Source organism: Hyperolius riggenbachi, chromosome 7 (assembly GCF_040937935.1).
Source record: "Hyperolius riggenbachi isolate aHypRig1 chromosome 7, aHypRig1.pri, whole genome shotgun sequence".
NCBI lineage: Eukaryota > Metazoa > Chordata > Amphibia > Anura > Hyperoliidae > Hyperolius > Hyperolius riggenbachi.
Window position 1 is genome coordinate 318,373,179 of NC_090652.1, and position 25,302 is coordinate 318,398,480.

Here is a 25,302-nt window from a genome sequence, read left to right on the forward strand (position 1 = left end):
AAACATCCTCATCATGGCTGGTGACAGCTTTACTCACAGAAGCTCCATCACCAGCCTGCAGCTTCTCACCAGTCTGACTCAGCACTTTCCTATCAGCTCTGCTGGCTCCCACACGCAGGGATGCCGGGGATGCCTCAGAGTACAGAGCTCCAGTAGTGCTGACATCACTTCCTCTTTGCTTTCCCGCCAATCCCGGCCCTGCACCCTCTGCAGTAGACAGCTGTGCAGTGCAGGGCTGGCTGCGAGCAGCATGCTTCTTCCTCATAGTGAGTTTAAGTTTACTTTTCCTCCTTTTTGCTGCTCTTGGCAGCGATGTACGTAAGTTTGTCTCTGTCTTTTCCTCCAGCAGGCCAGCATCAGCAGGTTCCTGACTCACAGGGGGCACATCAGCAGGTTCAGCAGACACATCACTCCTCAGCACACCAGCACTACTAGGGACAGGCAATTCAGGCTGCATGCCCTCTCCCACCACATCGGCTCCAGCAGGTTCCTGGCTCACAGGGGGTGCAGGGGCCACATCAGCAGACACAGGCACATCGCTCTCCACCACACCAGCACTCTTAGTATCCTCAGGCTGCATATCCTCCACCATAGGATCAGTGTCAGCAGGCTCCTGACTCACAGGGGGTGCAGGGGGGACATCAGCAGACACATCACTCCTCAGCACACCAGCACTACTAGGGACAGGCAATTCAGGCTGCATGCCCTCTCCCACCACATCGGCTCCAGCAGGTTCCTGGCTCACAGGGGGTGCAGGGGCCACATCAGCAGACACAGGCACATCGCTCTCCACCACACCAGCACTCTTAGTATCCTCAGGCTGCATATCCTCCTCCATAGGATCAGTGTCAGCAGGCTCCTGACTCACAGGGGATGCAGGGGCCACATTAGGCACATTGCTCGTCACACCATCAACTCCACCGGCAGCCGCATTAGGTGTAGGCACGTTAGACTGCAACACTTCCTTCTCCATAGCTTTCTCTGTACACACAGGGCTGCTCTGGGTTTGCACATCAGCACAGCCCCCCTCTCCGGCCACAGCCACACTCTGCTGGGGGGCTCTGAGCACAGCTGGCTCACCAGTACCCTCCACACCTTCCAGGGTCACCTCCATCTCCTCTACCTGCCCACACGGGGTCTCACTGGGATTACCCTCCACCCTTTCCGCGGGACTTACGGTTTGGGATGTCTCAGCTCTCACATCGGCTCCAGGTGTAGGTGTTGCTCTTCCCATAGCTGGCTTTGCTGCTTGCTGACGGAACCGAGCAGCATTACAGTAGGATTCACGGAAGGGTCCACCTTTCTCCTCCAGTTCTGACACCACTTTCCTCTGCTCATCTATTTTTCTTTGTAGCTCCGCAGTTACTGGGTCGGTTTGGAGGAATTCAGGTCTCCATCTCACTCCGAAGCGGTGTATCCGTTCTTTTAGTTGCAACTCCAGTTGGTCATACAAGTGTGAATGATAACTCATTGCCTTATTCCAGGCCACCACATCCGCCACCACATCTCTGGAAGCTGCTTCTCGGATATTCCCCCCTGCCCCTAGGTAAGACAGGTCAGGGGGGGCATGAGCCAGCTGCTCCATTGCTGGAAGCAGCTGGCTAGTGTAGAGAGGGCCCCTGCAGGCCAAGGCCTAAGCAGGGACCTCAGGTGTCTCCAAGCCCAAAAACAAGCACAGAACTGGGCTAGGTATAAGCCGGTTATGCTGCTCTCTGGATCTCAACAGGAGCTCCCCACCACACGTCTGCTCTGGTGCAGAGACTGATGGGAATGGATCAGTGATCTCTGTACAGCGCTGTGGTATATGTCAGAGCTATATAAATGTATAATAATAATAGTGTGTGACTGTGGTGAGGACATTAGAGTGTAAGCTCCTCTGGTGCAGAGATGTATAGGTTTGCAGTATTAGATGGCGACCGTTCAGCAGGTTGGCGTATTGTTGGCGTTAGAGGCGGGACTTGGCTCTCTGGTGACGGTCAGGCGGCGATGTATCTGGCGCAGTCGGAGGAGCTACACTGTGCGTGATTATGCGACTGAGAGTTATCGTTAATTGATGACACCTCAGACAGAGAATGAGCACTTGGAAAGATGATGTTATGAGATGGGAGGGTGATTTATGGGCGTCCCCTGATTGCATTGTCCCTCCTCCGTGTGTAGCACTCGCTGGTCACAGCTCACCGCAGGGAGGATCTGCCCATCCAGAGACCACCTATCTGCCATATGCAGCTAACATCATTATCACTAAACGCTCCGTCATCTGCTGTGAAAGGCTGACTCCGCCCAAACACTGCCCCAGAGTGTACTCCGCCTCCCAATGACTCCTGTAGGGAAATCTCTGCACTTCTAAAGCCTGCTACATACTTTCAATTATGATTGGCCAATCACTGACCAATTTTACCCCCTCTATGTAATATATATATATATATATATATATATATATATATATATATATATATATATATATATACAGTGCTGGATATACTATCGATACCCAAGTGTTCTAAAATGACAGTGTGCAAATAATGTCTAAGTAGCTGTGTAAACATTTTCCTACTTTTCATGTTAAATATCAGAGGCAAAAGCTGTAATTTATTGAGGGTAGGATTTAGCTATATTGGGACAAATCAATTGCAGAAGGGGTGTCTGCTTCAATGCACAGCCAGAGTTGCATATTAGACTACAGAAAGCAAATATCAAACATATCAAACTCTGAAAGCAAAAACAATATGAAAAAGCTGTGACAATTAGTTACATTTCCTCTGCTCTCTTCAGACACGTCAGTCAGAAACACAGGACACAGGAGCTGCAGCTGTTCGGAGCTCTCTCTCTCTGTCACACACAGAGCTACACAGGGGGCCTGATTCACAAAGCGGTGCAAACTTTTTCGCGGACTTTTGCGCGCGCAATTTGCCACGATTCGCGCGATCGCGGACTTTTGCACGCACAATTTGCCGCAATTCGAATTGCGCGTGCAAAAGTCCGCGATCGAGCGAATCGCGGCACTTTGCGCGCGCAAAAGTCCGCTAAAAAGTTTGCACCGCTTTGTGAATCAGGCCCATAGAGTTAACTGATCAAGTGTGAGGGGAATTTCCCCTCTCCTCATGGCTCAGTCAGCTGTCAGTTTTGGCCTCAGTAAAGATTGAAAGTATTTTGCTAACAGTAAACAAAGAAGTTGCTACTAAAATGTATACACCAGTACTTAGCAGCACTTCCCAAACATTTCCTGTGTCCATTGAAAAAAATATGTGAATCGATAGTATTCCTTTAAAGCGGATCCAAGATGAAAAACTAACTATAACAAGTAAGCTGTCTATATCTTATCTAAAGTTTAGACAGTTTACACAGCAAATCTAGCTGCAAACAGCTTCAACAGCATATGATTATTTCTATGATACAATGAGAGCAGCCATGTTCTGCTTGTCATCATTACACACAGGCAAGCTGATCTGCATCAGCCCTCAGGCTGTGAAAACTTCACTCCTCCCTCCTCCCCGCTGCCCCTGAAATCTCTGGCTAGTAACCTCTTCCTGCCCAGACTGAGCTCCCATGAGCCCTTGCTACATGGGTCTCAGAGTGTCAAGGCGCTGGAGGAGCTGTGGGCGAGGCTTGCTTAGCTTATAGGGAATTAGCGTATTAAAACCATAAAAAAAGTATTTGGCTTGAGGAATGCCCTATAACTATATGTAAGGAACACAACTATGCAATCAGTAAAAGTTCATCTCGGATCCACTTTAAAGTTACTTTTGTTCCACCAGCAAGTAATTTTTTGACAGGAAATGACATAGTTGTCTCCCAAAAGATAATAAGAGGATGTACAAGAGGCTTTACTGTAGACAAAAAACATTTCTCAGCTTTTATTTACATTTGAGAAAAAAGTGTCCAGTCCAAAATTATTCCCACCCTTCTCAATAATCAATAGAAAAGCCTTGATTGGCTATTACAGCAATCAAACGCTTTCTATGGGCTGGTGCACAGCAGAGCGGTTCTGGAGACTTTTTTTAAAACGCTTGCAGGGGGGAAACCGCTTGGCTAATGAAAGTGAATGGGATGGTGCACACCAGAGCGGCTAGTTTTTCCCACAAACGCAAACTCGGGGGCTGCAGCATTTCTTAGATTTCTGAGGCGTTTCTGCATCAATGTTAAAGTATAGGAAAGTGGAAAACCGCTCGTAAAAACGCCAGATCAGAGCGGCTTTCCGGGTGTTTATGTTACAGAAGCTGTTCAGTAACCGCTTTACTGCAACAATATATGAAAACTGCTACACAAAAACGCTCCAAAAACCGCTAGGCATGTTTAGAAAACCTCTCTAAGGCCCTGTTCACATCTGAGCGTTTTGCCGGCAATTTCGGCAAAACGCTCAAGCGCTACCGCTTCTTAAAGCGCTAGTGCCATAATACCCTATGGGCCCGTTCTCACTTGGGTGATTTGCGTTAATCGCCGGCGATTAACGCAAATCGCCAAACGCAAATTTGTATCCTGCACCATTTTCAGCCGATTTCCCGGCGATCTCGCTCAGTGCTAGGGAAGTGCTAATTGCGATAAATCGCTAAGTGCGAATGGTGATTTTTACGCGTTAATCGTCAAAAATCGCCAGAGCAAAATGCTAGCAAAAGCGTTAGCGTTTTGCAAGTGTAAATGGGGCCTAAACATGCCTAGAATCGCTCTGAAAGCTGCTTCAAAAACCTCCAGCGTTTTGCGGATCTGCTGGAGGTTTTTGGTGTGCACCGGGCCTATAACTGCGGAGCAGCTTTCTTCTGTCCTCCCAGGACTGGTGGTCCGATCTCTGTTCAATCTCCCAGAATGATTGTGGAGAGATGAGACTGCTGGAGTCCCCCACAGATACAAGGGGATAACTAAAGGTCCCCATATAGGTCAAGTACCTATTCAGTAAGGAGTTCAAGGCAAGACTCCCTAAAACTACAGGGTGGCCTCTTGAGCGCGTCCCTGTGGCTGCAGCTCTTGAGCGCTTTGAGTCCAACAGGAGAAAAGCGCTATACAAATGTTCGGATTATTATTATTATTATATACCTCTCAATATTGCAGCCCAATCAACCTTCGATAATCTTATCAAATCAGAAGAGAATCAAAGCTGTAAAATGCCCTCCAGATCGATCCTTCTATTGATTTCCACCCAACACCAATCAAAAAGCATCGATCAGACATGCGGGAAAATCTCGGTTGCAAGTGCTCGATCGGGTGCACAGCAGTAACGGCGTCCCATATTGCAATGTCCGGAAGACCCCCGCTGGTGTCCCCCCAATGTCCCCCTCCCCCATGGGCTGTGTAAAAGTTTCACTTGTCTGTAGCAGCTACTCCTAGCCTACTTTTGGAGTTTGGCATCACCGCAAGTGCCTGGGCCCATGTGTGATGTCACTACACGCGGCTGGTGTCACATGGTAGAGGCGCTCGCGGTTATGCCAAACTACGGAAGAAGGGTAGGAGTCGCCAGAGGATGGGTGAGACTTTCCTGCGCATGGGCACCGGGGGGACACTGGCACTTGGGGGGGCGGACAGGGGACGGCGCAAGGATGATTTCGGATAGATTTAATGCTGAAATCTATCGGATATCGGTCTGCTGGTGTATGGCCAGGCAACAGATCCCTCTCTGATCAGATTCACCCGAGAAAGATCAGTCTTATACTAGATCTGGGCATACATGGAGCCCTCCTGCCTAAGGCTACAATAACGTATCTTATATGAAGTGCCCCTTTAAACGAAGGCGTCTGATTGGCATCTGGCTGCTCCGGGTGCCCCTCCCCCACCAGGATCCGGGTTGTTTATAGCCAAGTGTGCCTCGGCTGCCAGCGCTCCACCGGGGGAATTCATGCACCATAATTATGACTCATTCCCCAAATTAGCCGGGAGCCGGAACTCACGGTGTCTGTGGGGACGGGCGCACGCCTCCGCGTCCAGCGTGGGATTATGGGGGGTGTGCGACAGCTTCCACCGGCAGTGCCGCGCACAGGCCTGAGAGATCTGTGTACTTCAACAGGTGAAGCCACCAAACCGGAAACCGTGTGATGCGAATGAGCCCCACGGCTAACTCACTGCGTTCCTGTACAGGTGGGGAGGCGGGCCTTATCATAAGCGTTCAGCCACAGAGCGACGGCCGCAGTATGCGAATGAGCCCCTGACTAACTCACTGCGTTCCTGTACAGGTGGGGAGGCGGGGCTTATCATCAGCGTTCAGCCACAGAGCGACGGCCGCAGTATGTGAATGAGCCCCACGGCTAACTCACTGTGTTCCTGTACAGGTGGGGAGGCGGGCCTTATCAGCGTTCAGCCACAGTGGGGGCAGTGAGCAGGCAGCAGGAGGTTGCTGTGTTCCGTAACACTTTCATGTTGCATGGAAATATCTTCCTGTTTAATACTCTTTATTCCCTAGTGAAATTATACCGGTAGGTATTGCAGGCCGGAGCAGAGGTGCGCCGTCACTTTAAATCCGCCGCGGTGAGGTCAGCCAGCGGCCAGGAGGGAGAGCGTAGTAAAAGTGAAAGCGTCGGATTCATTGACAAACACAATAGACGGGAAGGGCTCTTCCTGCCCTCCCTGCCCAGGAAATGTGCGTTCACACGGCGGCCACACCTGCCGGCACTCCAGCCGCTGCATGAGAGGGACGCGGGCTGCGAATTCTTCAAGGGAAGCCGAGGTGAGACGGACATGGAGGCTGCCATATTTATCTCCTTATAAACAATGCAGATTCCCTGGCTGTCCTGCTGATCCTCTGCCTCGGATACTTTTAGCCATAACCCCTGAACAAGCATGCAGCAGATCAGGTGCTCTGACTGAAGTGTGACTGGATTAGCTGCATGCTTGTTTCAGGTGTGTGATTCAGCCACTACTGCAGCAAAAGAGATCAGCAGGACAGCCAGGCAACTGGTATTGTTTACCAGGAATAAATATGGCAGCCTCCATTTATATCTCACTCCAAGTTCCCTTAAGTACTATGTTTTATTCATAGTGTTATTTACCAACAAATTGAGTGTTTTTTATACCGTATGTGGATTCATGGTTTGGTGATTTCCTTATTCTGGTTGTGGCGTAAACGACAACAATCGCAATAAGCATCATTCACCAATGCATCATTTCTAATACATACGATAATATACATAATAGGGATCTATTCTGTTACTGGTGACACCACAGAGAGCAAGGAGGAATCCCTCTGTACTTCCTGTTACTGGTGACACCACAGAGAGCAAGGAGGAATCCCTCTGTACTTCCTGTTACTGGTGACACCACAGAGAGCAAGGAGGATTCCCTCTGTACTTCCTGTTACTGGTGACACCACATAGAGCAAGGAGGAATGCCTCTGTACTTCCTGTTACTGGTGACACCACAGAAAGGAGGCATCCCTCTGTACTTCCTGTTACTGGTGACATTACAGAGAGCAAGGAGGAATCCCTCTGTACTTCCTGTTACTGGTGACACCACAGAGAGCAAGGAGGAATCCCTCTGTACTTCCTGTTACTGGTGACACCACAGAGAGCAAGGAGGAATCCCTCTGTACTTCCTGTTACTGGTGACACCACAGGAAGGAGGAATCCCTCTGTACTTCCTGTTACTGGTGACACCACAGAGAGCAAGGAGGAATCCCTCTGTACTTCTTGTTACTGGTGACACCACAGAGAGTAAGGAGGAATCCCTCTGCACTTCCTGTTCACCCATCCCCCTCTCTATCTAAATCTTTAATGCTTTTGACTGAAGTTCCACTAAGAAAATGAGGGGTTCAGTTGGGGGACAAAGCACTAAGGACAGATTAAATGAAACAAAAGTTAATAATTATTCATTAATAAGACGATATTTTCTGGGACGCGGCTGAGAGAGATTTCCACAATGGCGGAATATTTGATTCTATTCTCTTTCATGACGGAGATTAAGCGCGGCTTCTATGGGGCACGAAATGGCGCAGACGCGCGGCGTTTAATCCGACTCGTACCTGTATTATTTCCTAAGCCTTTCTTGTTGTAACCGAGGATACATTCACCCCACGTCTCCTCGTGCCCCCGCCGCTATCAGAACGGAATTCAGCACATAAAAAGCCGCGAACGTCCGCCCACCGCCAATCTCATCAGCAGTCTCCCCACAAAGGGTTTAAATCCCAACGCATCTTAATTTGTGAGCGCGACAAACATCATGGAAGCTTTGCATACATTGCATGCGATTAAGGCTGGCAAATGGAAGGGCGACATGAGCAAGCTCGCCACCGCCGCCGGAAGGAAAAGGGGGGTTAAAGAGAAGCCCCCCGCACACGGGAAATCTATCTTTTGCATTATCTGTATCAGGCCTGGTACATACCATACATTATCCCATCAGATCGATGGGTCAAATCAATAATCTCTGTAAGGTTCGATCAGCTCCTGATCAATAACGGGATACATTTTGTGCAGCAGTGATCCCTTTATTGATCAGGGAAAATATGATAGATGGCACTTATCAAACCCAATGTGCAGATCACAGATGTAACACGAAGCCACTGAACTGATCAGACCCAATGTGCAGATCACAGATAACACACAGCCACTGATCAGACCCAATGTGCAGATCACAGATGTAACACGAAGCCACTGAACTGGTCACACCCAATGTGCAGATCACAGATGTAACACGAAGCCACTGAACTGATCAGACCCAATGTGCAGATCACAGATAACACACAGCCACTAAACTGATCAGACCCAATGTGCAGATCACAGATAACACACAGCCACTGAACTGATCAGACCCAATGTGCAGATCACAGATAACACACAGCCACTGATCAGACCCAGTGTGCAGAGAACAAATGTAACACGAAGCCACTGAACTGATCAGACCCAATGTGCAGATCACAGATGAGACACAGCCACTGATCAGACCCAGTGTGCAGATCACAGATGTAACACAAAGCCACTGATAAGACCGGATATGCCGATCGATGGTTGAACTCGATGGACGTATGTCTTTTTTCAACCAAAATAACTATGTAACTATGTAACACAAAGGCACGAAACTGATCAGACCCGATGCACAGATCACAAATAACACACATCCACTGATCAGACCCGGTGTGCAGATCACAGATGTAACACAAAGCCACTGAACTGATCAGACCCAATGTGCAGATCACAGATATGAGTCACACAGCCATAGGCAGACTAAGGGGATGTAGAGGAAATTGTGAGGCCATGAGCCATCAGGGGTGCTGATAAAAGGAAGCATATGTAAACAAACAGGCAATGGACTGAGTGTGAGGGGGGGTGTCACCGGGCAGCGATAAATTATGGTGGGATTATTGATCGGGGGCAGTTTGGGGATGTCTGCGGTGTAATCACACGATTGCACAGATCCAGGTGTGGCGTGTGTGTGGAGTCGCAGCCCGCCACATTGCATGGAGCCAGGTGTGGCGTGTGTGTGGAGTCGCAGCCCTCACCCCACTCATTGCCTCCTCACAGTTTCCTTTTCATCTTGTGTTTTGTTCACTCTTTGTCATTTTCCCATTTCTGCTGCGTTTCCAAGGCGACGGCTTTCAGCTTCTCCGCACATGAAAAGCTCAGAAAATGGAGGTTGTTTTTTTCTGAAGCTGGCAGAGCGCTCCACATCCTTCCTTAAAGGGACCCGGCGTCACCCCCCTCCCCCCCACCCAGGTGACATTCCGAAAGGGCAGCACTGCTGGAATCACCTGGTGCCGTACATAGAGCGAACCGCGTCCCGCCAACTCTGCCAACAACACAGCGTCACCCGGAAAACCAGACTACATCCTATCGCAAAATGACCGTAGTCACAGTGTAATGTCCTACCAAATTATTATGTATTTATATAGCACTGACATCTCCAGCAGCACATTACAGAGTACATAGTCATGTCACTGACTGTCCTCAGAGGAGCTGACAATCTAATCCTACTATAGTCATAGTCTAATGTCCTACCATATTATTATTATGTATTTATATAGCACTGACATCTTCTGCAGCACATTACAGAGTACATAGTCATGTCACTGACTGTCCTCAGAGGAGCTCACAATCTAATCCTACCATAGTCATAGTGTAATGTCCTACCATATTATTATTATGTATTTATATAGCACTGACATCTCCTGCAGCACATTACAGAGTACATAGTCATGTCACGGATTGTTATTAGAGGAGCTCACACTCTAATCCTACCATAGTCACAGTCTAATGTCCTACCATATTATTATTATGTATTTATATAGCACTGACATCTTCTGCAGCACATTACAGAGTACATAGTCATGTCACTGACTGTCCTCAGAGGAGCTTACAATCGAATCCTACCATAGTCATAGTCTAATGTCCTACCATATTATTATTATTATTATTATGTATTTATATAGCACTGACATCTCCTGCAGCACATTACAGAGTACATAGTCATGTCACTGACTGTCCTCAGAGGAGCTCACAGTCTAATCCTACCATAGTCATGGTGTAATGCCCTACCATATTATTATTATGTATTTATATAGCACTGACATCTCCTGCAGCACATTACAGAGTACATAGTCATGTCACTGACTGTCCTCAGAGGAGCTCACACTCTAATCCTACCATAGTCATAGTGTAATGCCCTACCATATTATTATTATGTATTTATATAGCACTGACATCTCCTGCAGCACATTACAGAGTACATAGTCATGTCACTGACTGGCCTCAGAGGAGCTCCCAATCCAATCCTACCACAGCCATAGTATAATGTCCTACCATATTATTATTATGTATTTATATAGCACTGACATCTCCTGCAGCACATTACAGAGTACATAGTCATGTCACTGACTGTCCTCAGAGGAACTCACAATCTAATCCACTCCTCACCATAGTCATTGTCTAATGTCCTACCATATTATTATTATTATGTATTTATATAGCACTGACATCTCCTGCAGCACATTACAGAGTACATAGTCATGTCACTGACTGTCCTCAGAGGAGCTCACACTCTAATCCTACCATAGTCATAGCCTAATGTCCTACCATATTATTATTATGTATTTATATAGCACTGGCATCTCCTGCAGCACATTACAGAGTACATAGTCATGTCACTGACTGTCCTCAGAGGAGCTGACAATCTAATCCTACTATAGTCATAGTCTAATGTCCTACCATATTATTATTATGTATTTATATAGCACTGACATCTTCTGCAGCACATTACAGAGTACATAGTCATGTCACTGACTGTCCTCAGAGGAGCTCACAATCTAATCCTACCATAGTCATAGTGTAATGTCCTACCATATTATTATTATGTATTTATATAGCACTGACATCTCCTGCAGCACATTACAGAGTACATAGTCATGTCACGGATTGTTATTAGAGGAGCTCACACTCTAATCCTACCATAGTCACAGTCTAATGTCCTACCATATTATTATTATGTATTTATATAGCACTGACATCTTCTGCAGCACATTACAGAGTACATAGTCATGTCACTGACTGTCCTCAGAGGAGCTTACAATCGAATCCTACCATAGTCATAGTCTAATGTCCTACCATATTATTATTATTATTATTATGTATTTATATAGCACTGACATCTCCTGCAGCACATTACAGAGTACATAGTCATGTCACTGACTGTCCTCAGAGGAGCTCACAGTCTAATCCTACCATAGTCATGGTGTAATGCCCTACCATATTATTATTATGTATTTATATAGCACTGACATCTCCTGCAGCACATTACAGAGTACATAGTCATGTCACTGACTGTCCTCAGAGGAGCTCACACTCTAATCCTACCATAGTCATAGTGTAATGCCCTACCATATTATTATTATGTATTTATATAGCACTGACATCTCCTGCAGCACATTACAGAGTACATAGTCATGTCACTGACTGGCCTCAGAGGAGCTCCCAATCCAATCCTACCACAGCCATAGTATAATGTCCTACCATATTATTATTATGTATTTATATAGCACTGACATCTCCTGCAGCACATTACAGAGTACATAGTCATGTCACTGACTGTCCTCAGAGGAACTCACAATCTAATCCACTCCTCACCATAGTCATTGTCTAATGTCCTACCATATTATTATTATTATGTATTTATATAGCACTGACATCTCCTGCAGCACATTACAGAGTACATAGTCATGTCACTGACTGTCCTCAGAGGAGCTCACACTCTAATCCTACCATAGTCATAGCCTAATGTCCTACCATATTATTATTATGTATTTATATAGCACTGGCATCTTCTGCAGCACATTACAGAGTACATAGTCATGTCACTGACTGTCCTCAGAGGAGCTCACACTCTAATCCTACCATAGTCATAGTCTAATGTCCTACCATATTATTATTATGTATTTATATAGCACTGACATCTCCTGCAGCACTTTACAGAGTACAGTACATATTCATGTCACTGATTGTCCTCAGAGGAGCTCACAATCTAATCCCTACCATAGTCATAGTCTAATGTCCTACCATATTATTATTATGTATTTATATAGCACTGACATTTCCTGCAGCACATTACAGAGTACATAGTCATGTCACTGTCCTCAGAGGAGCTCACACTCTAATCCTACCATAGTCATAGTCTAATGTCCTACCATATTATTATTATGTATTTATATAGCACTGACATTTCCTGCAGCACATTACAGAGTACATAGTCATGTCACTGACTGTCCTCAGAGGAGCTCACACTCTAATCCTACCATAGTCATAGTCTAATGTCCTACCATATTATTATTATGTATTTATATAGCACTGACATCTCCTGCAGCACATTACAGAGTACAGTACATATTCATGTCACTGATTGTCCTCAGAGGAGCTCACAATCTAATCCCTACCATAGTCATAGTCTAATGTCCTACCATATTATTATTATGTATTTATATAGCAGTGACATCTCCTGCAGCACATTACAGAGTACATAGTCATGTCACTGACTGTCCTCAGAGGAGCTCACACTCTAATCCTACCATAGCCATAGTCTAATGTCCTACCATATTATTATTATGTATTTATATAGCACTGACATCTCCTGCAGCACTGTACATAGTACATAGTCATGTCACTGACTGTCCTCAGAGGAGCTCACACTCTAATCCTACCATAGTCATAGTGTAATGTCCTACCATATTATTATTATGTATTTATATAGCACTGACATCTCCTGCAGAACTGTACAGAGTACATAGTCATGTCACTGACTGTCCTCGGAGGAGCTCACACTCTAATCCTACCATAGTCATAGTCTAATATCCTACCATATTATTATTATGTATTTATATAGCACTGACATCTCCTGCAGCACATTACAGAGTACATAGTCATGTCACTGACTGTCCTCAGAGGAGCTCACACTCTAATCCTACCATAGTCATAGTCTAATGTCCTACCATATTATTATGTATTTATATAGCACTGACATCTCCTGCAGCACATTACAGAGTACATAGTCATGTCACTGACTGTCCTCAGAGGAGCTCACACTCTAATCCTACCATAGTCACAGTCTAATGTCCTACCATATTATTATTATGTATTTATATAGCACTGACATCTCCTGCAGCACATTACAGAGTACATAGTCATGTCACTGACTGTCCTCAGAGGAGCTCACACTCTAATCCTACCATAGTCATAGTCTAATGTCCTACCATATTATTATGTATTTATATAGCACTGACATCTCCTGCAGCACATTACAGAGTACATAGTCATGTCACTGACTGTCCTCAGAGGAGCTCACACTCTAATCCTACCATAGTCACAGTCTAATGTCCTACCATATTATTATTATGTATTTATATAGCACTGACATCTCCTGCAGCACATTACAGAGTACATAGTCATGTCACTGACTGTCCTCAGAGGAGCTCTCACTCTAATCCTACCATACTAATAGTCTAATGTCCTACCATATTATTATGTATTTATATAGCACTGACATCTCCTGCAGCACATTACAGAGTACATAGTCATGTCACTGACTGTCCTCAGAGGAGCTCACACTCTAATCCTACCATAGTCACAGTCTAATGTCCTACCATATTATTATTATGTATTTATATAGCACTGACATCTTCTGCAGCACATTACAGAGTACATAGTCATGTCACTGACTGTCCTCAGAGGAGCTCACAATCTAATCCTACCATAGTCACAGTGTAATGTCCTACCATATTATTATGTATTTATATAGCACTGACATCTCCTGCAGCACATTACAGAGTACATAGTCATGTCACTGACTGTCCTCAGAGGAGCTCACACTCTAATCCTACCATAGTCACAGTCTAATGTCCTACCATATTATTATTATGTATTTATATAGCACTGACATCTCCTGCAGCACATTACAGAGTACATAGTCATGTCACTGACTGTCCTCAGAGGAGCTCTCACTCTAATCCTACCATACTAATAGTCTAATGTCCTACCATATTATTATGTATTTATATAGCACTGACATCTCCTGCAGCACATTACAGAGTACATAGTCATGTCACTGACTGTCCTCAGAGGAGCTCACACTCTAATCCTACCATAGTCACAGTCTAATGTCCTACCATATTATTATTATGTATTTATATAGCACTGACATCTTCTGCAGCACATTACAGAGTACATAGTCATGTCACTGACTGTCCTCAGAGGAGCTCACAATCTAATCCTACCATAGTCATAGTCTAATGTCCTACCATATTATTATTATGTATTTATATAGCACTGACATCTCCTGCAGCACTGTACAGAGTACATAGCCATGTCACTGACTGTCCTCAGAGGGGCTCACACTCTAATCCTACCATAGTCATAGTCTAATGTCCTGCCATATTATTATTATGTATTTATATAGCACTGACATCTTCTGCAGCACATTACAGAGCACATATTCATGTCACTGACTGTCCTCAGAGGAGCTCACACTCTAATCCTACCATAGTCATAGTCTAATGTCCTCCCATATTATTATTATGTATTTATATAGCACTGACATCTTCTGCAGCACATTACAGAGTACATAGTCATGTCACTGACTGTCTTTAGAGGAACTCACAATCTAATCCACTCCTCACCGTAGTTATAGTCTAATGTCCTTATTATAGTCCAAAGCTAAAATTTTGGAGAACCAATTATCTCTGTACCTGTCCCTCAGATGGGTGACAAACTAATGTTGCTGCCACAGACCCCAGCCAGAAAGCACTACTCCTCCGCCATAGTTCCTATATGTGACCCCTCCCACCTTGGGGTTCCCCCGCCCACTGCTGGGGGTTTCTCTGCTTCTGATGTCCCATAATATAAAATAAGTGATAAATGCAGCAGGGGAAGTAATGGAAGAGGCAGATTTGCAGAGCTGGGAACTCGCGGTGTAGAGATTTGACCAACAGAGTCCCTTGGGAGATAAACAGATCACAAAGTGGGAGGGTATTGCTTGGAAAAAAGAGAGTGCAAAGAGGGGTGTGTCGAGCTGAGGACTTTAAAGGGACACTATGGCGAAAAATTGTAAAATATGTGCAAACATACAGATAAGTACATTGTTTTCCAGAGCAAAATGAGCCATAAGTTACTTTTCTCCTATGTTGCTGCCACTTACAGTAGGTAGTAGAAATCTGACAGAAGCAACAGATTTTGGACTTTCCCATCTCTTCATGGGGGATTCTCAGGGATATATTTATTTTCAAAAACACTTAGTGAATGGCAGTTGCTCTGTCCAACTGCCAAAAAACTGTGTAGCGAGCAGGGAAGCTGGCCAGCATCATTGCTTAAATCCTTTTTAGGTCATAACTTTATAAAGAATAAAAGCCTTGCTGAGAATCCCCTATGAGGAGATGGACTAGTCCAAAACCTGTCACTTCTGTCAAATTTCTACTACTTACTGTAAATGACAGCAACACAAGAGAAATGTAACTTATGGTTCATTTTACTCTGGAAAAAGCGTATTTCTTATTTGTTTATGTTTCCACATAGTTTAAATTTTACAATTTTTCGCCATAGTGCTCCTTTAAAGTGCAGAGATGTCCTCACTCTAGTCCCTGGGAGATAGAAGAATCCAGCAGTGGGAGGGACACCTCTATACATGAGCACAGTAAGTGTGCAAAGCTGGGAACTCCGGATACAGAGATCTGCTAAGACAAAAGAGGGGGATCTCCACTGCCACTGAAATATCCTTTCTGGGCAGAGTCCTCCTTTAGGAACAGCTTGGCAGCGAGAAGCCACGATTCCCTACAGATGGTACAGACAGGCTAAGGCCTTCCAGAAGGGCATGCTGGGACTTGTAGTGCACTCAGCAGCCATGCATATATACACTGAGTCCCCTGGCTGCCACTAACCTTTTCCATAGCTGCGAATCCCCATCATCTCCTCCAGCGAGCGGCGGCGGATCCAGCAGGAGGAGGATCAGCAGCTGCACACACTCCGACTTGTGTACGGGGGCTGAATTCTGTGCGAGGCGGCCCGAGACTGCCTATTCTGTCTCAGCGTCCCCCCCGGCCCCCCTACACCACCCGGCCTGCTGCCTCATTCACCAGCGACAATGGTGCTCTGCGGGAAAACCCACCGCCGAGCCCTACAGAATGGGGGTTATTTATATCCCTGGAAAACGCTCTATAGGTGAGAACCGCGGAACGAAAATGGGTCACGCGCTCCCCTCCAGAGGGAACAGCTTAAAGGAGCACGAAACGCCGCGGCTATAAATAGACGGCGAATCCATGGACTGGTTCGGGAAGCGCTGATGGGAGCCACTGTAAAGTTCTGTCACGTACGTCAAGTTCTGTCCACATTCATTTCAGATCATAGATACTCATCAACCTACTAAACCTGCTCACTCCTTCCCAGTCAGGGTGAAGCCACGCCCTCCTGCTCTAGAATGACAGACGTGATAGGCTATAAGCAGTGGCAGGGAGGTGTGGTTTTATCAGTCTCAGAAGAACCACTCCCCCCTCATGCTCACGACTAAAAGGGGGAGTGGTTCAGACTAACTAGGAGTTAGCAGGCAGGAGAAAGTCGCAGAGGAGTAGATGAAAGTTTATATATTTTCTTTTTTTTGGGGGGGGGGGGGGGGACTTTTTATTTTAAATAAACATTTGAATAATTAAATTATTGTTCTGTCGCAGGAGTAAATGAAATGAATGAAGGATTTAATTCCATTTTATACACAATGGGAAGAAGTATCTGGATGTTCCTGTACAGCAGCTCTCAGACTGGAGAGGGAGGAGCCACCAGACGTTTAGTATGATCTGTCTATCGCAGGTCATACACAGCCTGAGAGGGATGCAATCGATATTCCCCAATCCCTGATCCTAATGAGATGGATGCCCACCTACAGCTCCCACTACTGACCCCCAAACAATGCGGTTCTGAAAAACAGGGGCGTGTTACAGACTGACATTTGGGGTACAGACTGCAGGCCAATGTGTTAGACTGAGTCAACCAACCTAAAATCAGTCGCTGCGTGGCCACAATCTCTGGAGAACACAGTGATGGCTCATCAGTGTGCTGCTACTCTACACCATCCAATCAGCATCTAAACAGCCATGATTCATCAGTGTGCTGTTACTCTATACCATCCAATCAGCAACCACACAGCAATGACTCATGTGTGCTGCTTCTCTCCACTGTCCAATCAGCATCTAAACAGCCATGATTCATCAAGTGTGCTGCTTCTCTACACCATCCAATCAGCATCTAAACAGCAATGACTCATCAGTGTGCTGCTACTCTACAACATCATATCAGCAACCCCACAGCAATGACTCATCAGTGTGCTGTTACTCTACAACATCATATCAGCAACCCCACAGCAATGACTCATCAGTGTGCTGCTACTCAACACCACCCAATCAGCAACCCCACAGCAATGACTCATCAGTGTGCTGCTTCTCTCCACTGTCCAATCAGCATTCCCACAGCAATGACTCATCAGTGTGCTGCTACTCAACACCACCCAATCAGCATCCCCAGAGCTGTCTGTACCCCTTACAATGTCCAAAATAAAAGTCCTATCACATTGCTGGCTGAGGTGTTTGGCTGGGCTGTCTGGAACCATGTGATTCACAGGACAAAATTGCACACACAGCAGATAAAAGTTGTTCCTTACAAGCGGTTCATAGCGAATGCAGGACATCCAAACCATGTGATATTTGTATACATACGGCAACAACACGATTGTTCACAATATCGTATAGACATTGGAGAAACAGACCAGAAACGGGTGCGGGCGAACACCGGCAGTCAGTGGTGCTCTAAGGAGATTTGCACACAGACGCTTGCATGAACGATAAACGATTGCATGGTCTAATATTTGCGAGATGTGAGATGAGAAGGGAAGGGGTGAATTATCGGTAGAAATGTGAGAATCCGCCGCGGTCGTGCGAGGCCTCCGGCGTTATCCGCCGCACAATACACGAAGGACGTTATCTTCCAATATAAAGCCGAATCTCAGATGAGAGCAGCAGACGGAGAACACGTTTAGAAAGATTAGTGGAGCGTTTTCCCGACACGCAACAATTTACAAGACGATTTAATTTCAACCATTTCCAATTCTTACACAGAACAGAGCGCGGCCGACGGGCGAAGCGTCTCATTGTAAACGTTAATGGCTGTAATACGTAAAATTAATTCCTCTCCTGGAAGCGCCACTAGAGCCCTAATAGGGTTAATTAAAGGGGAGATGTGTTTGCCTGGTAATTTAAACAAATTCACAGCCGTTTCCGCGCGGCTCAAACTATCCTAATGCAGAAACCGCATTCAAGCGAAGAACGGGAAATCTCCCAGAGGTGTGGAAGCCTTGGATACCTGCCGGCGAAGAACCACAAGTCCCAGCAGTCCCGTTTATATCTCAAGCCTGGGATAGAATAGATGAAATGCCGAAATACAGGGATGTGTACAAAACAAGAGAGGACCGTTGGGGGTTAATGATAAGGGCTGTGCAGCTTTCCATTAGTTAGGCCTGATTTATTGAGTGGGGATTGGAACAGACCAATAAGGAGAGAGAAGAGGGGGGAGTTTCCAGGACAAGTTGAGCAGGAGCTTTGTGTCAGCTGATTTTGTCCGGCGCCGGTGCAGACGTCAGGAGCGCACTGGCAGCACACAGGCTTGCACCGTCAGAAGATTTTAGAACTTGTGTTCCTCAGAATCTAAAATTATTGGAAACGCTTATTAATTATAGCAGGCTGGTGGCCGCTCTTGGTTGCCATGGGGACAGGAAAGAGATACGCTAGCGGCACGGCGTCCAGATTTTAGGAGAAGAAGCAGAGTTGGATTGTGTCTCTCCGACATTAATGCAGAAAAACGTTTCAGAAATATGACCTTGTGCAGCAGAAATCTGCAGAGAACTCCTCACCGCCCGACATTCTCCCAGCCTGCTCAGTCCCCAGGAGAACGCCGCCGCCACCACCGGGGACTACCAGACACCAGGGACTACCAGAGACATGACAGGGGTCATAAAAATAACAGCACTGGAGGCAGGTTTATGACGTGTGTGTAAAGAAAAAGCAAGAGCAAAACAGAAAGTGACATTGTGTGCAGCGATTGTCACTGTGTATTCCTCCTCTGAGTCTGTGGCATGCTGTGACATAGTGTACAGCGATTGTCACTGTGAATTCCTCCTCTCAGTCTGTGGCATGCTGTGACGTAGTGTGCAGTGATTGTCACTGTGGATTCCTCCTCTCAGTCTGTGGCATGCTGTGACATAGTGTGCAGTGATTGTCACTGTGGATTCCTCCTCTCAGTCTGTGGCACGCTGTGACATAGTGTGCAGCGATTGTCACTGTGGGTTCCTCCTCTCAGTCTGGGGCATGCTGTGACGTAGTGTGCAGTGATTGTCACTGTGGATTCCTCCTCTCAGTCTGTGACATGCTGTGATGTAGTGTGCAGTGATTGTTACTGTGGATTCCTCCTCTCAGTCTGTGACATGCTGTGATGTAGTGTGCCTCTATTGTCACTGTACATTCCTCCTCTCATTCTGTGACATGCTGTGATGTAGTGTGCAGTGATTGTCGCTGTGTATTCCTCCTCTCAGTCTGTGGCATGCTGTGATGTAGTGTGCAGCGATTGTCACTGTGGATTCCTCCTCTCAGTCTGTGGCATGCTGTGATGTAGTGTGCAGCAATTGTCACTGTGGATTCCTCCTCTCAGTCTGTGGCATGCTGTGACATAGTGTGCAGTGATTGTCACTGTGGATTCCTCCTCTCAGTCTGTGACATGCTGTGATGTAGTGTGCAGTGATTGTCGCTGTGTATTCCTCCTCTCAGTCTGTGGCATGCTGTGATGTAGTGTGCAGTGATTGTTACTGTGGATTCCTCCTCTCAGTCTGTGACATGCTGTGACATAGTGTGCAGCGGCTGTCACTGTGGATTCCTCCTCTCAGTCTGGGGCATGCTGTGATGTAGTGTGCAGCAATTGTCACTGCGGATTCCTCCTCTCAGTCTGTGGCATGCTGTGATGTAGTGTGCAGCAATTGTCACTGTGGATCCCGCCTCTCAGTCTGGGGCATGCTGTGACAGTGTGCAGTGATTGTCACTGTGGATTCCTCCTCTCAGTCTGTGGCATGCTGTGACATAGTGTGCAGCGATTGTCGCTGTGGATTCCTCCTCTCAGTCACCAGTGGTGAGTGAGAAGCATTCATTTCAATGTAGATTTTTCTCGCAAGTCCTGAATAAACGTTGCTTTAAGACGGGGTCATCGGAGAAATAGTTGTCATTCTCTCTATACAATGTATTGAGCTGCTGGACCCCCCATGGTACAAGCCATGTTCAGGATCAGACACATTCCATGGACACAGAAGACACAACAGAGGCGTCTGCTCGTGGCACACGTGGTCAGGCCGGGAGCAAAGCATGCTGGGAGCTGACAGATGCTCCTTGTCCACGTTGACATGATGGGGACACGGCAACCTTTGGCACTTCAGCTGTTGTGGGATTTGGTCTCCTGTGATCAGCTGAACATTTGTCACCGACTGCTGCAGACAAGACGAAAGTCTCATTCTGGGAGGAGGAGCGATTTTTACAGAACTCTTTCTACACTCGTTTCTCTGCTTTACATCACCGGGAATATTTCCTCCGGACTGTTAGCAGTCATTTGTACACGGCCACAGCAGAGGTCAGCGCCACCTGAATTATTGCCGAAACGTGTGAATTTTTGGCGACTAATGTACAGCACACAGTATCGGGCATACCACTCAGGAGGCTTAATCAGAGAGAGATCGGTTGCCTGCCCATACACCACAGGCCAATTCCCCATCGATTTTATGCTGAAATCAATCCGGTATCGGCCTTGTGACTCCTCGCTGGCCTGACGCTGTCCCCCTAATGCTAAATGTGCCCACCTGATGCCCAGTGCACTATACTTACCTATCTGTACCCGAGGCTGGCTCCAGCACAATCCGTGGCTGCCGGGCCTATATGCGGAATCATCCCAATATTGCTCGCCGTTAGCGCAGTGCGCCGGATCAACCGCGATGTCCCTCTTGCAGCATGCAGTCGATCGGGCTCGCACTTGGCAGTACCACACCAATTTTCATCCAATTTGATAATAACTATCAAATCGAATGGTCGATCGGTGCCAAGACGCTAGATGTGTGGGTACCTTAAATCTATTAAAAATCAGTTGAGCTGCAGAGTTGCACTGTTCAATCCAATGCAGGCCAATTTGCCGCCAATCTCGACCCACCGCCGACGGACCTAACTTTTCAATCCAGACCAACTGAGAGATTCAACGAATTCTAGCCGATTCAATCAGAGTAATTGAATCAGTCAGATAGCAACAGCAAAATTGATTTAGCACCCCTCTGTATGACGTAATTGTAATCTGAGTACGCCGTGTGCTGGAAAGATTTACAGAATCGCCTCCATTCCTTTTCTTTCTTATAATTCCTCCTCTGTGTGTTTCTATCATTCATTGTCTCTGTGAAGCGGAAAAATGAATGTTATATTGCAGATAAAGCGCTCCCCCGCCTGCGGCGCCAATCTAATGACATCACATATTTCTCTGCCTCTTTACATTCGGCTAATTGTCAGCGATTGGGCGCAGGAAGGGGCCCTGCGTGTGCGATCACCTGACACAAGGGACAGGAGTTTTATCACATTATAATGTTTCTGTCATTATAAGTGACAGCGGCAGCCCCAGTGTTCTCCCCAGAAATGTTTTTCAGCCGGGTGGCATGAAAAAGTAGCCGGGTGGGGAGAGATGAGAGAATGCAGGGCCGACGCTTCTCTGCACAGCTTCGCTTACAGCATAGGAGGAGGTGAGCCGGTGACAGCCGGGTGCTCACCAAAACTAGTCGGGTGGAACACTCAGCTAAAAGAGCCTGGGGAGAACACAGAGTCCCTCAGAATGGATCTCTGCTGGGCTACAAGAACTCTCCTCTCCCATTGGCTGCGTTATGGAGAGACTCCGGCCGTACGCGGTCTGACCGCCATGACATCCTCCCCGCCATGCTGGGCTACAATAACCCTCCCTGCCTTGTGGAGAGACTCCGGCCGTGTACGGTCTGACCGCCAGTGTACTGGTGAAGGGCTCTGACACAGGAGACCTGGGTTCGAATCTCTGCTCTTCCCGTTCAGTAAGCTGCACTTATTCAGTAAAGAGTTCTTGGGCAAGACTCCCCATCACTGTGCTGCCTACTGAGCGCCCCCTAGTGGCTGCAGCTCTGGCACGAGTCTGCCAGGAGAACAGCGCGATATAAATGTTCTGTGTCTTGTCTAGTCTATGAACACATTGCGCAAATGCCAAACTTACACAGAGAATGAGCGGAAATACGACAGTCTGCAGCTATACACACTGCTGCCGGGTTAGTGACGGTTTAGGGTGACTGTTGACGTGTGTGAGGGGTAGAGAGCTGTGATGTGAGATGTAGCAGGCTGCACCAGTGTCTGCGTTCCTCGCCTCTGATGCCGTGCAGGGAGCAGACAAGGAATGCTGAGGGGAATGTATGGACTGCGGTGCTGGCAGGTCACTGACACTTCACACATCAGCACCTCACCACACACACACTGATCATACTGCCACCACCTACTGCTCCCCCTGCTGCTATCAACACCCTCACTGATCATACTGCCACCGCTGACTGCACCCCCTGCTGCCATCATCACCCCCACTGATCATACTGCCACCGCTGACTGCTCCCCCTGCTGCCATCATCACCCTCACTGATCATACTGCCACCGCTGACTGCTCCCCCTGCTGCCATCATCACCCTCACTGATCATACTGCCACCGCTGACTGCTCCCCCTGCTGCCATCATCACCCTCACTGATCACACTGCCACCGCCAACTGCACCCCCAGATCCAATCATCACCCTCACTGATCATACTGCCACCGCTGACTGCACCCCCTGCTGCCATCATCACCCTCACTGATCATACTGCCACCGCTGACTGCTCCCCCTGCTGCTACATCACCCTCACTGATCATACTGCCACCGCCAACTGCACCCCCTGCTGCCATCATCACCCTCACTGATCATACTGCCATCGCTGACTGCACCCCCTGCTGCCATCATCACCCTCACTGATCACACTGCCATCGCTGACTGCTCCCCCTGCTGCCATCACCACCCTCACTGATCATACTGCCACCACCAACTGCACCCCCTGCTGCCATCAACACCCTCACTGATCATACTGCCACCACCGACTGCTCCCCCTGCTGCTATCAACACCCTCACTGATCATACTGCCACTGCCAACTGCACCCCCTGCTGCCATCATCACCCTCACTGATCACACTGCCACCGACGACTGCACCCCCTGCTGCCATCATCACCCTCACTGATCATACTGCCACCACCAACTGCACCCCCTGCTGCCATCATCACCCTCACTGATCATACTGCCACTGCTGACTGCACCCCCTGCTGCCATCATCACCCTCACTGATCATACTGCCACCACCGACTGCTCCCCCTGCTGCTACATCACCCTCACTGATCATACTGCCACCACCGACTGCTCCCCCTGCTGCTACATCACCCTCACTGATCATACTGCCCCCGCCAACTGCACCCCCTGCTGCCATCATCACCCTCACTGATCATACTGCCACCGCTGACTGCTCCCCCTGCTGCTACATCACCCTCACTGATCATACTGCCACCGCCAACTGCACCCCCTGCTGCCATCATCACCCTCACTGATCATACTGCCATCGCTGACTGCACCCCCTGCTGCCATCATCACCCTCACTGATCACACTGCCATCGCTGACTGCTCCCCCTGCTGCCATCACCACCCTCACTGATCATACTGCCACCACCAACTGCACCCCCTGCTGCCATCAACACCCTCACTGATCATACTGCCACCACCGACTGCTCCCCCTGCTGCTATCAACACCCTCACTGATCATACTGCCACTGCCAACTGCACCCCATGCTGCCATCATCACCCTCACTGATCACACTGCCACCGACGACTGCACCCCCTGCTGCCATCATCACCCTCACTGATCATACTGCTACCGACGACTGCACCCCCTGCTGCCATCATCACCCTCACTGATCATACTGCCACCTCTGACTGCACCCCCTGCTGCCATCATCACCCTCACTGATCATACTGCCACCTCTGACTGCACCCCCTGCTGCCATCATCACCCTCACTGATCATACTGCCACCTCTGACTGCACCCCCTGCTGCCATCATCACCCTCACTGATCATACTGCCACCTCTGACTGCACCCCCTGCTGCCATCATCACCCTCACTGATCATACTGCCACCACCAACTGCACCCCCTGCTGCCATCATCACACTCACTGATCACACTGCCACCGCCAACTGCACCCCCAGATCCAATCATCACCCTCACTGATCAGCGGGGGGAGGGGTGTGGTTGGCAGAGATCACACTGCGGACAACACAACATACCCCAGAGAATACCAGTTAAGATGCCAGCAGGGCTATGGAGTCGGAGTCGAGGAGTTGGATGAGTTTTTGGGTACCTGGAGTCGGAGTCGGGAAAAAATGCACCGACTCCGACTCCTAATGAATTTGTAACTGTAATTAAAATAGAAAATATGATAAAATGTTCTATTTCTCAGATAATAGTCATTAAAAATAATGTATATATACAGTAATTGCTGTGCTTAGTCCACAATAATGAAATAAACCAATCAAAATTAGTTACTTGTGCTGCTTCAATAAAGCAGTCCCGTATTTTTAAGGTCAGATATACATATCTGATTGTGACTGTATATATGATGTGTACACAGGAATCTCTTATATATACTAAATAACATCTATGCTGTAAGAATAAAGCCTGATGTGTAGCTGTGTCACTAATAGAGATGGTCAATGAGATGGAAATAATTCT

The 25,302-nt window shown here is 47.4% G+C and overlaps 1 protein-coding gene across 7 annotated transcripts in view; it reads right to left on the minus strand.

Moving 5' to 3' along the window:
* Positions 1 to 25,302, minus strand: part of LOC137525248 (kalirin) — a 469,346-nt gene that overhangs the window by 374,122 nt on the left and 69,922 nt on the right. Inside the window, exon 1 of one of the 7 annotated variants that reach the window (XM_068246263.1) lies at positions 16,322 to 16,379. The exons of the other annotated variants lie outside the window; for them this stretch is intronic. Coding sequence (XP_068102364.1) covers positions 16,322 to 16,349 — 28 coding nt within the window. The 5' untranslated portion in view covers positions 16,350 to 16,379. Of the gene's footprint in view, positions 1 to 16,321; positions 16,380 to 25,302 lie in introns of those variants that run through there. 7 annotated transcript variants of the gene reach the window in all.